Consider the following 13241-nt stretch of genomic DNA (forward strand, 5'->3'; position numbering starts at 1 on the left):
ATGTCAAACCCAAGAGTGTTCAGGTGGGCACTAGTTTTACAGCCCTATAGTCCGGTTGTACAGCACGTAGCGGGATAGCATCTTGGCAGATGCACTCTCCCATATGCCAGTAGGGGAGCCTACCTGAGCGACCATCTAGTCAGTTTCCAGGTTTAGTTTGCACACTCTTGTAGTGTTTTCCTTCCTAAGAGGAAGATGGGAAATTTGATAGCTCTGTTACAGTAGATGTTTCAGAATTGTGCAGAGAAGTTTGTGTAAATAAGGTGGTGTGGGAATTAAAGAAAAATTTTATGAAAAAAAAACAAAAAGAAAAAAAAACATACTAAATATGATGTGGGTGTTACATATTTTGTAATTTTTTCTCCCTATGGGGGAGGGATGTTATGATAGTTTTAGCGGTTTATTTTGGTGAAGGGTTTTAGATGTAGGTGTGGTTTAGGCAGGCGGTAGGAGGCAGGGTCAGAACTGACGTCACACTTGGGGGGTGGTGGCATTGACTCATTAGTTGAAATCAGTTGCACCAGGAGAGAGGTTTTTTTGGGGGTTTTCTGAGCTGGATCAGACACACCACGAGGAAGAAGCCGAGAGCAAGGCATTTTGGAAGAAAGGAGACTGAGAAAGCGGAGTGTGTCACACACCACCACAAACTGTTATTGTATATACACCTTTTAAACTGAACCTCCACATCGAAGAGCGGGCTGGTCGACTGGACCGACGGAACTGCACGCGAGGGGTGTCTAGAGGAGTCGCCTGATCCGAGTGAGCTGGTCGCGGGAAGCCAGAACGGTGGCCTGGCGGTGAGTCAACCACAAATGCAGCCCGCAGGAAAGTCCAGGTAACATCTTTCACATCTAATGCAACACGTAGGGAGAGGACTTGCTAGCCATAGATATTTAGGATTTACGAGCCTGGTAGCATAGCAGCATAACACTATGCATAAAACCAATGGTAAGATTGCATATCTATTCAATATTTAGTCCAAGACATTGACTCTAGAATGACATGGTATGATTTTTGAAAACATTGTCTTGTTTATTTTGTTATTAAGCAGCGTTTTCACTGCTGCATTGGCATATCTTGGGGCAATTGTTCGGTTTATCTTGTTGCTATGACGGAATTCAATTTTGGAGTGGTGAATATTTTTTATGAATGCCCAGATAGACAATATTGTCCATTATGTTATGGGTGGGGGGTGTAGATGCAGATGAGACTGCAGGGAGAGAGTGCTTGTTAAATGAATGACCAGAGCGACAAAGGTGGCGCTGCAAAACTCATCGTCTACTAATGAAACTAAAACAAAGCGTTTCTGTTTTCAACTCATACTTTGGTTGCAGGAACAATAAATGTCTGAGATGAACAATCTAGGCAAGCACGCATGCCGACCACTAGGGGGTGTGCACTAAGAGGTTAAGAGAATACTACATCACCATGGCCTGAAAGTCTGTCGCTCAAGGAAGAAGCCCCTACTCCAACACCGGCATAAAAAAGCCAGAATTAAGTTTTCAGGTGATTACCAGGACGAAGACCTAGCCTTTTGGAGGAGTGTTCTTTGGTCAGATGAAAAAAAAATTGAACTGTTCAGCCATAATGATCAGCGCTATGTATGGAGGAAAAATGGTGAGGCTTTTAACCCTCTGGGGTCTAAGGGTAAAATGAGGCACACTGGTGATTGTGCCATGCTCTGACATTTGTGTAAATTTCATCAACTTTATATGCAGTGATTCCAAAGTATTTCATATCGCTGTTTTCAGCACAAACTCAGCTACAATAATATGGCAGCAGTAAGTAGGTCATAATCATATGTGGATTGCAAATTGCTCTAAAAACACACAAATTGTAAACAGTAGTTTTGAACATGCACAGGAATGTTGTAATAAAACACACTAAACAATTGTGACTAAGATTTTTGGTCACTGAAATGTGTTCATCAAGGTCTTGGGTATCAAAAGATGACAAAATATTTTAGCAAATCCAATGAGAAATATAAAATAAATTGCTAAAGGTTAGTGTTGTGACTACTATTTTTCAACACCAGGTGAGAATGGGAGGGCAAATGGCCTTTCTGTAATGAATATGCATTGGGTAGGACGACCTGCCAGCTAAGTAGGCTATTCACACCTGGCCGCATGCCTCCCCACCACTAAGACAAAGACTCAGTGAGCCATTTAGAAGACAGAAACAAAGACATCTTTTGATTTTCAGAACATTTATTGAAGCAAACTATACGCATGGAAGATGAGATGAGACTGGTGTACTCTTGCAACGCTTGCGTGGCCTCTTAGCTAGTGGTGAACTACGCCATGTTTCCTGATCAGCATCTCTGTAAATATGATAAAAACAAAATTGTTAGTAAATGTGACATCAAATCAAACTTTATTTATATAGCACATTTCCTTCAACAGGTGAAAATTAAATGTGCTTTACAAAAAAGGGGCAAACCACTAACTAATGAAAACAAAACTTAGGAAATGTGACATGGTTACATCATATACAAATAAAGAACCAAACAAACACAACCAGACGCAGAGAGGTAGCCTATAATTTTGAGAAGCAATGGTTAGAATCGTTCGTAGTGTGGGAATTTACAAGCGCGCATATTAGTGAATATTCCTACAAACACACAGAGAATGTAATACAGCACACATTTACAAATAATGCAAGCTATCAACGAAACAACATTAGCTAAACTAAATAAACATTGATATTCCAGCTCAACTACACGCACTACACTCATCAATAACAATGCCTCAATCTGAAGTAGGCTAGGTCTGTTTAGCTAAGTGGTTATCATATTGCTATTTCCCGAATTTACTTACAGTATGCTAATATCAATTGTGCAAGGACATCAGTTTTAGAATCCTAGCCACGCCACGGACTATTTATTACCAATAAGATTTAAAAAAATACAGTCTACCTGCTACTTCTAACACACAACCAGACGCAGAGAGCCTAGCCTATAATTCTGAGATGCAATAGTTTGAATTGTTCGTAGTGTGGGAATTTACAAACGCGCATATTGCTGGATATTCCTACAAACACAGAGATTGCAATCCAGTACACATATTTATCAATATGATCATAAAAAATATACTTACTCATGAAGTTGATCCTCAGCTGGATCAGTTCGCTGTTCGAAATGACACCGATCTTCATCAATGTCAGCTTCCGGACGGACCATTTTTCAAAATTAAACGAAATGTTTACCTCAAAAGAAGTGAATTAGGCTACACTTTGACATTCTATCCTGCTTTCGCAGGCTTGGCATTTCTCACATGGATCTCGCATCGCCCCTCCCCTACTCTCCTTCTATGGAGAGTAGTTAAAATGTTGTTAACATGTGAATGCGATTTGGGCGGACTTCCTGATGAGCAAAATTCACATAGTAATGAGTAAGGATTAACAAAGCATACATGGTTTACTTAATCAAATTTAGAACTTTTAAAACAATTCATATCATTTGTCTTTGGGCGCATTGGAAAGTCGTGATTCTAAGGTTTCTGTCAATGTTTTTGTTGCGTCTGTAAGATAAGAACTTGTGAAGTTAATCATCCAAATAGAAACGAAAGATCAATAGATCTCCGCCGGCGGAGCTCTCGACCCCAGAGGGTTAATCCGAAGAACACCATCCTGACAGTGAAGCATGACAATGAGGCAGCACCATGTTGTGGGGGTGTTTTGCTGGAAAAGGGACTGCTGCATTTCAGAAAATAGATGGCATCATAAGGAAGGAGAATTATCTAGAAATACTGAAGCAACACCTCAAGACATCAGCTAGAGAGTTCAGAAACTTCATCGTAACTGGGTCTTCCAGCAGGGCAATGATCCTAAGAGTACCTCCAAAGTTGTAACAAAATGGCTTAAAGACAACAAACTGAAAGTATTGGAGTGGTCATCACAAAGCCCTGACCTGAATCCCATAGAAAATTTGTGCACTGAACTGAAAAAGTGTGTCCGAGCAAGGAGGGCCACGAACCTGACTGAGTTTCACCAGTTCTACCAGGAGGAATGGTCAAAAATTCTGGTATTTTGAGAAGCTTGTGGAAGGCTACCCCAAGAAATTGATTCAAGTTAAGCAATTAAAAGGCAATGCCACCAAATACTGACAAAGTGTATGTAAAGTTTTGACCCACTGGAATTCTGATATAGTGAATTAAAGCTGAAATAAATCTGTCTCTAATCGATTGTTTTAAAATTACAGTTACAGATTGAGTTAAAAATTACCTGTGAACAAAGTAGATGCCCTCATTGATTTGCCAAAATAAATGTATGGTAACATGAAATGTGCAGCGTTGTGAAAAAATTGAGTTTGAATATCTTCAGCCTAGGTGTATGTAAACTTTTGGTCTCAACTGTATATAGTTAAATTTACATAGTGAGAATTATAGGGTAAATGGTAAAATGGACTGCATTTATAAAGCGCTTTTATCCAAAGCGCTTTACAATTGATGCCTCTCATTCACCGGAGCAGTTAGGGGTTAGGTGTCTTGCTCAGGGACACTTCGACACGCCCAGGGCGGGGATCGAACCGGCAACCCTCCGACTAGGGTTACGTGCCTGTGCTCAACTTACCTGTGAACATAGTGCAGCTGGTGAACAGAATCGATGGCCAGAACCATCTCAGCCAGATAGAAGCGTGCCATGTCCTCCGGCAGCCGATCCTCAAACTTGCTGAGCAGGGTCAGAAGATCACCTCCCACATAGTAATCCATCACTAGATACTGTGGAAGACACAGAGGTTGAGCCTCATGCCACTTTGCACCCATAACTGTGCCTGTGTTTTCACATGCTATACTATGAATTTGTGGAAAGAATTATGGGTGTAAAATGACCATCTCACATCACTTGAGTGGATGTAAGTGTAAGTATATGGTAATAATACTATGGGTCCAAGCAGAAAAACAGCTGAAACCCCATTATTTTTGTTAGGATTCTTATTTTTATTTTAAGGGGTCTAAGCAGCTAAGCTTCTGGAACCCTACTGTTATGGATCCAAGCATAAATACATAGAAATCATAAGTGATTTGACATAATATGCCCTAAGTTAGCAGATACATTGACATGCACACAAAGGTTCCAACACTACAGTTCTGGCCAATTCAAAACAAATGGTGGTGCTATAGAGGTAAAATGAAATCACAATTCTTTCACAGAGATCTTGATCTGCCTACATTTATCAATACCTTCATTAGAAACATATGTAGCATCCCTATGAGTCGCCCCCATCATTAACTGGCTGCCATTTCGGATGTTTTTTTAGTCTGCCAGTTTTTGACAAGAAGGGCAGTAAAATCAACAGGAACTGGCAAAAACAGTTTTTAATTTTTTGAACACTTAAATGCAATCTCCAAGACTGTTAAGCCGCGAACTTTTAGTCCCAGGAACTACTTTTCAAGGAACTAAAAGGTTCCTTCAGCCCATTGTTGTCTGCGTTTCCACCGCGGTCTAAAGTCCCGCGAAGATTAGGCAAATTAGCCCACTGACGTATGAAAAAGCGACGTTGTCGTCGGTCCATCTGTCCTATGATTTCTTCTGTAACCCCATACTACCACCAAAGTAGCCTACATTATTTTCTAATAACCGGGACAGCCCGGAGGGGTTTATTCCACTTATATACAACGGGTTACCAACAATGATTATATATGGTTACTTTTGTATTTATTGATTTTTATCGATTTAATCACCTGGAATTGAAATATTCTTCTGCAGCCGTTTGGGCATATTTTACCGTTGTCAAGCAAAACTGTCGTTGGTAGTTGAACTTGGACCGTTGTTATGCAACAAATAGGATATAACAGGCCAATAGTCAGATTGTAACGGTTTCATATATCCTCTCAAACACATTCATTATGTTTTTAAATTTAAATTAGTATTGGTACAGCCACCGTTTGCTTTCCTTCAAAGTACCTGCTAGCCGAGCAGCGAAGTGTGCCCTCCAGATGAGAACCATGCACCATAAATTAGTCCATAGTCTTCCTGGTCTTTTTGTGGAATTGAAGAATGGCAGAGTAAAATTACGGCAGTCTGAAAAAGCTAAAGGGACGATTACTAGAATTAACCTGTTATTTTACCCTGACAAAAAGTGCGGAAGGTGATTTCCAGTTTGCTTTTACTGTATCACCAATGTGAATTACGCAGAACTACCTCACATAACTGTATCAAACGTTTTGAGTCAATTACAACGGGCTAACAAAGAAAATCCGGAAGAAAATATTCAGCAACCGAATTAATCCGTTTGAATGTTTTGGTACGTAATATGCTGTCCCAGCACGAATGCTTAGCATTTTATAAAACGAATACTAAAGCAAGAAAAGAACAGAAGAGCACACGATATAATTCCAAGACGTTGGCAGGCTATAACCAAAACTAGGCTACTGCGCCGCATAACATACAAGTTTGATTTGAAGTTATGAAAATAAATCGGTTTGCGGCTGCATATTTTTAAACATGGCGGTTGAAATAAAACAAATAACACTGCAAGTAGTCGACCAATCAGAAAATTTCAGCGCTTGCGCCCCACCCCAAAGGTTCCGGTACTTTTGGAAAGTACTACCCCCCGAGTAATAAAGCCCCCGGAACTAAATTTAGACCCTAGTTCCTGAGTTCCTCAAAAGGTTCCTAGTTCCGGGGTAAAGTTCCTGCGGTGGAAACGCGGCTTTAGACATATTGGCATGCAAATGGCACTAATATGTTCAGGAAACCAACCTATTTAAAAGTTCTTAAAAGATAGTTGCCATGCCAAAAAACATGGCCCAGTAAGCCAATGAACATTTAATGGGCATGGCTTTTTACAAAATTTCTTATAAATCACAAATGGTTTGACACAAAATGGTGTAACTTTGAAAATGCATTGGCAGGCAAACAGTGGCTCAAACAGTACATTATTTGCCAAATCTAAAAACATGGTGGTGAGACAGAGTTCAAAACAATTCACAAATAAATATATTATATTCATAATATATTATATCAAAATATAATACTCACATAAATTCTAATTAAATCACAGTTCATTCACACAGTTCTGGAACTGAACGTATTTATAATATATATATATTGCTAAGGGTTGCGTCCATCATTGATTGGCTACCGTTTCTTTTTTTTTTTTTTTACTCTTTATTCTGCCAGTTTTGGATACCAAGGGATATAAATATTAACAGGGACTTACAAAAAGTCACCAAACTTGGCAGGTTTGCTGAAGGTTAGGGTAAGAGCAAGCTCAGTTAATGTGGTGCCAATCAGCCACATGGTGGCACTATAACAGACTCTTGAATGTGCAAATCATGGAAGAATAGAACTCCTGACCCATTTCATTCAGTCACACAATTTGGTACATAGGTGCAACTCCTCAGTGAACAAATATGTCTCAAGGACCCTTGGATTCCATCAAATTGTAAGTCCACCTTTTAGATTTTTTGTAAAACACTTTACCTTTTCGCACGCAAGTTCCAAAATATTTCCAACAGCCCCAAGCGTGGGTTTTTTCTGCGTGCAGACCAGCAGTTCCAAAACTCCAGTTACATCACAGTAAGGGAGTCATGCGAGGGGATCGTCTGACTGCCACCTGTGCTTTGTTTAGTTTGTATCAATAAATAATCTATAATCGCTAGTGGTTCGTGTGGTTTTTTTTAAGATAAGCAATATTATTCACGTTTTCAAATACTCGTTACAAATGAATTATTCTAATTCCAGCAAACATTGTAACTGACACCCATGATGTTTGTAAAGTATTTTTTAAGGTTGTACTAATCACAATAAGCTATAAATAAGACTACTATAATGACATGGGCGCAGCCATTAAACCTCGCAGTGCAAAGCCTCTAGTGGTCGGCATGCCGGCGTGCCGAGATTGCTGTACTCTTACATTCAGTGCTACTGCAACCAAAGTATGAGTTAAAAACAGAAACGTATTGTTTTAGTTTCATTAGTAGACGATACATGACAACTATGCCGAATACGGAGTTTCGAAGTGCCACCATTGTCGCTCTGGTCATTCATTTAGCACGCACCCCCTCCCTGCAGTCTCATCTGCAACTACACCCCCCACCCATGACATAATGGACAATATTGTCTATCTGGGCATTCATAAAAATATTCTTTCACCACTAAAAAATCGTATTCCGTCATAGCAAAAAGATAAATCCGACAATAGCCCTAAGATATGCCAGTACAGCAGTGAAAACACTGCTCAGTGAATAACGAAATAAACAAGAAAAAGTTTTTAAAAATGATACCATGTCATTCTACAGTCAACATCTGGGACTAAATATAAATAAATAAAAAATATATACAACCTTACCATTGGTTTTACCCGTAGAGACTGAGTGGTCATATATTGTCTTGGATAATCCGTTTGTGAAATATACACGCGTATGTAACACCTGGGTACCTTCCAAAATAGCTGTGCGTAATACCACACATGTTGTTTACAGCGTTGTCGCCCTGTTTAGTACAGTATGGCTTGATTGACAATTAATTTATTCAGTAGGTGAGAGTATAAGCTTTCTAACAATGTATAACATGTCTAGTTTTGCTTTTGGAATAGCGTTTTACAGGTCAGCGTAACCAAAAGTTTTCTCATCATCGCATTCACTTACGTATTCACTCTGTGGTAGCAGTAAAAGACGCTGCACCTGACGAAACGTTGTCAATGATTTTTCGTAATTTCTTGGAAAATACTATTATTATTGAGGACTTCTGAGCATAGCTAAGCCACGTATTTGCTGACATTGTTTTCTGGAGGAAGACAGAAGCTGTATCATTTTTCACAGAGATTTTCTGTCTCTGTCTCCATCTACTGAACACAGATAAGATTTCATTATTGCTATGTAAGTATTACTGCACAATTGCACATTTTACAATTTTACATTTACATTTTACAAATGCTCCTAACCAAAATGATTAAGTTGACTTACCATTCCAAAATTTTTATAATTATTTGCAGATCACGCACTATAGATATACAAAATACAAAGGATAACCGCCAGTGCTGGGTTGTTTTTTTTTTTTTTTTTTTACAGAATACAGACCCTAAAAAGTACATTGCCCAAAATGTAAAAAATGTATTGGTGTTTATGGGAATGTATACACATAGAAGCACTCTGATGGGAGGTCTGTGACAGGCTCTCAAGAATACTTGGGCAACCTGTAGAAGCTGAACCACATGTATGTTTACTGGGGGTCATCTGTTACCTTGGAAATTCATAAGAAATTTACTCAACCCCTTCTGAATGCTTGCAAGGAAAGCAAGAATGATAAGGCGGGTAGGGAACCATCCCCCCACACTATTATTTGTGGGAATCTCTGATTAGCAGACCTGGGTCAAATACATATTTAAAGCATTTTAAATACTTTGAAATACTTTTTAAACAATTATTAGAAATACAGCATTTACAAATACTGAGTACTTAAATCACAAAATGTTTTTGAAAATACATTTTGTGATTTTGTGCAATTACTTTCAAATATGCACCAGTGTATTGCACCCGCCGGGCCTAAATTGACCCCCCGCCGGGTGTAAGCATTGGGGATTTTTTTTTTTTTTTTTAATGTATTTTTAAGATGTTTTTTAAACTACGGTTACAGTGGGGCAGCTTGGTTGGAAAGCTCACCAGCGACATCTGTTGGTTAAAACGTGAACGCACTATAGGAAAACAGCAGGTCTGTTCTTTACCCTCATTGTGCATAGAGTGACATTCAACACTTGATTCTTCCAACTATTACAAGCTAACGGTACCTAGCAAGCCACCATTTCTTATTTAGTAGGCTAACTAACCTTGTTACAAACTGTGTTATCACTTCATCTTGTCGGTAAGTACATTCTGTTTATATTAACTTAAGCAGTGTGTAGGTAACGTTAAACTAGTAGCATGAATGTAACGTTAAATACATTGTAACATTAGCCTACATGATTTATTAATCGCCATCGAAATAACGACTTCACTTGTTTATTAATAACGTTAGCTTGATGACATTGATGTGCACAACAACGTGGTCATTTAACTTAGCTAGCTAGCCAAACAGTCAGTAACACAGATACCTAGATATTTTGTTGTTGTTGAAACGTGCCCAGCATTCCAAGGCTGTACATTGTTGTAAGATTCAGTAGCCATTCAGTAGGCAGTGTTGTGCCTATCCCGCTCTAACAGCTCGTTTCCAGCCCAAACCACTGCAAAGAGAGCAAACTTTTTTTTTTGTCATTGACAATTCCTTGTGACATCTACGACGGCAATCGCAAACACAATATTTATTTTGCCTTTTTGTATAGCTATTTCCATGGGTAAAATCGCATTTATTATTATTATTTATTGGTAAAAACATTTACTGCATATCCAGGGAGATAGCCAACTACTTGCGCGTTACATGACATGTGTAGCCATTTAGTAATATGATCCCATTTCAGGCTAGAAAATAACCCGTTAATCCAGAGAAATTGCTGAGCTGTCTTAGAATCTTTATTGCAACAGAATGTATCAAGGCTGGCAGCCCGGATCAAATGTGTTGTGACAGCTGCCGTCCAAAACAAACACCTGAGAGAGGCTGCCTGCGTGCGTGCCTCCCCCAAGGCGTTACGTCATTGTTTTGCAATGCGCAGCTGTCGTAAAAACATGCTGGCTTTGATAAGCGGAATCGATAAGCTTGGAGCCATACGATTCCATTAAATAGGATAACTTGGAACCGGTTTGCGATTCCCATCCCTATTTAAATGTGCCCAGCATTCCAAGGCTTGTCGTAAGATTCAGTAGCCAATCAGGACTTGAATACAAGTTTTTTGTAGAGTGCAGAAACTTTGATATTATTTATTTTAATTTAATTTCTTTTGTTGTTGTTGAAAACACAGCATTCCAAGTCTGTACATTGTTGTCAGATTCTTTGTAAGATTATGCTATGCTGTAAATAGTTGTTGATTTTTTTAAATGTGTGTTGAATAAATGACTTATTTATAACAATATTCACATTACGTAGTTATATTTTCAAATCTCCAGTCAGCTTTTAGCACTGACTTAATGTAGGGCCCTATGGAATCTGTGTTATAGCTTTTTTACATTCTCAATTCCGCAATTCTGTCCGTGATTCTGTTATCACAGAAACTACCTTAATGCTTCGATCAGTCTGTCGCTGGCCCGTGCCGGGCCCCCATCAAAAAAGACACTTGGCCGCCGGTCCGCGCCGAAAAGATACTTGCCACCGGGCCTAACAACTTTTCTGGGGGAAACCCTGAATATGTCTTTAAAAAAAACATTTGAAATGCAGAATTTTCAAATACAAATTGCTTGATTTAACAGAATTATTTGAAAACATAACATAAGGCCAGTGGTGCAACATGTGCAACTGCACCAAGCTGTTGAAGGACTTGAAAAGCACTGAATATGTGAGAACCTATCAGCTCTTAAAGTTCAACATTTCATCAAATTTGGGGACAGTATTTTGATGAGAACGCGTCAGGTGACTGCTGACAGCCCCAGTCCAATTGTACCAATTTCCATTGTTAATTGGTAGTGAATATGCATGGCTAAATTCTACTTTATCAGTGTCTAACCTTACAAAATGTAAAATATGGAACTGTACATATAGCTGTGGAAAGCTCTGACAACAGAAAAAAATTAGGAAATACAGTAAAAGGCCACTAACTTTAAAAATATTGCGTGGGTACAAATCAACTGGAAAATAGCATCTCAAGAAGTCCAAGTTTGCCACCCCCCCATGCAAAGACATGTACGGGCATTTAGGCTACTGTCTGTTAGAGGAAGTGCATGGGTTGTTTAAAATTGCCAACATAGGCTACCCTTGCCCATAATCCAAATTCAACACCTAGCCCCTACTAGTTCCCCTGGAGTGATCTCAGTATTATACCTTGCTGATATTACATCGAGGGCAACTCACAAAGACTGTACAACTAACGCTGGGATATTTTAAATATTTTAAAATTGTAATTGTATTTTTAAAAGGCTCTAAATACTATTTGAAAAAGTATTTGGTTTCCCAGGAAAGTATGTATTCAAAGGAATGTATTGTTAAAATAATTTTTGTGAAAGTATTTGGTTTTCCATTAAAATAAGTGAAACAAATCATTCACATTTCAAGTATTTCATGTGTAAATATACTTGAAAATACTTCAAAAATGCATTTACATACATTTTCAAATACAAATACGTATTTGTATTTGACCCAGGTCTGCTGATTAGCGACCTCATATTTTTGGAGAAACTTAGATTTCTTATTAGAGGTGAATTAGAATCATGTACAGCATTGTGGAAGGAACCGTTGAGACTGCTGGGTCTGAATCCTGACCAGTGTACTTGTCCCTGACCTGCAAATATGATCATTTCAGTCTATAGCTTACTAACTGTGTTGCAGTTGATTAATTGTATATGACCATTGAAAGTATGTATTACCGCTGTACCACAATGAGCTATTTATGTGCTGGGGTGTCAACTGTGTTGCTGTGATTTACCCTCTGTGTTTTGTTTCATTTTGTTCTAACTAAAATCCAATTTAAAAATACATTTTAAAACCCGTCTCCTCCCAGACCAATCGACATATCAACATGAAACTTGCATCATTTTGTTCAGTAGATGGTCCTCCAGAAAATTATGATAAAAAAAGTTTATATTCCTTGGCCGCAGTAAGCCAATAAACATTGATGATGGCTGATCACAAAAATGGTAATAACTCCCAAACAGTTTTATGAAAAAGGATTAAATTTGGCAGCTACACTGGCACACCCAACCCGAGATCAGCCCTAAAGTATTGGGCCAAGTGAGTCATGGTGGCGCTGTAGAGTACAATTTTTTTTCATAAATTTGTGAAAAATGACTTGTCTTTAAGATCATTAAAACGTACAGTAATGAATGTAGAACTCACTTTCCTCACCTGGAATATCTTCACTCCACTGCCATCTTAAATTACCGCCATTTTGGAAATTCTATTAAATATTCTATTTTCATTATTATTTTATTAATTTCTTTTTTCTAAGGTATTGGTTTTAATTTAAAACTCATGAAAATTGGCAGAACTGCTAAGATTGCGGTCCCCTGCAATCTTAAATAAAATTGCACTGATTGGCCTGTTGGTGGAGCTACAGCAATCAATGTTTAATATTTAAATGGTCGTAACTTTTGTACTTCTGTTGTAGAAAGACTGGACTGGTATTCCTAGACTCCTCTCTTCAGGCTGAACAAAAAGCCTACATTCAAGTGTATCTGGTATGATTTTTTTACTATTTTGTACTATTTTCTTAAAAATGC

General features: G+C 38.5%; 1 protein-coding gene across 6 annotated transcripts in view; it reads right to left on the reverse strand.

Annotated features, from left to right (window-relative positions):
- Positions 1–13241, reverse strand: part of LOC118229832 (serine/threonine-protein kinase MRCK alpha-like) — a 375259-nt gene that overhangs the window by 263811 nt on the left and 98207 nt on the right. For all 6 annotated transcript variants that reach the window (XM_035422277.1, XM_035422272.1, XM_035422276.1 and 3 more), the window contains exon 5: positions 4570–4718. In XM_035422277.1, the coding sequence (XP_035278168.1) occupies positions 4570–4718 (149 nt within the window). The remainder of the gene's footprint in view (positions 1–4569; positions 4719–13241) is intronic.

The sequence above is a fragment of the Anguilla anguilla genome, chromosome 6, assembly GCF_013347855.1.
Source record: "Anguilla anguilla isolate fAngAng1 chromosome 6, fAngAng1.pri, whole genome shotgun sequence".
NCBI lineage: Eukaryota > Metazoa > Chordata > Actinopteri > Anguilliformes > Anguillidae > Anguilla > Anguilla anguilla.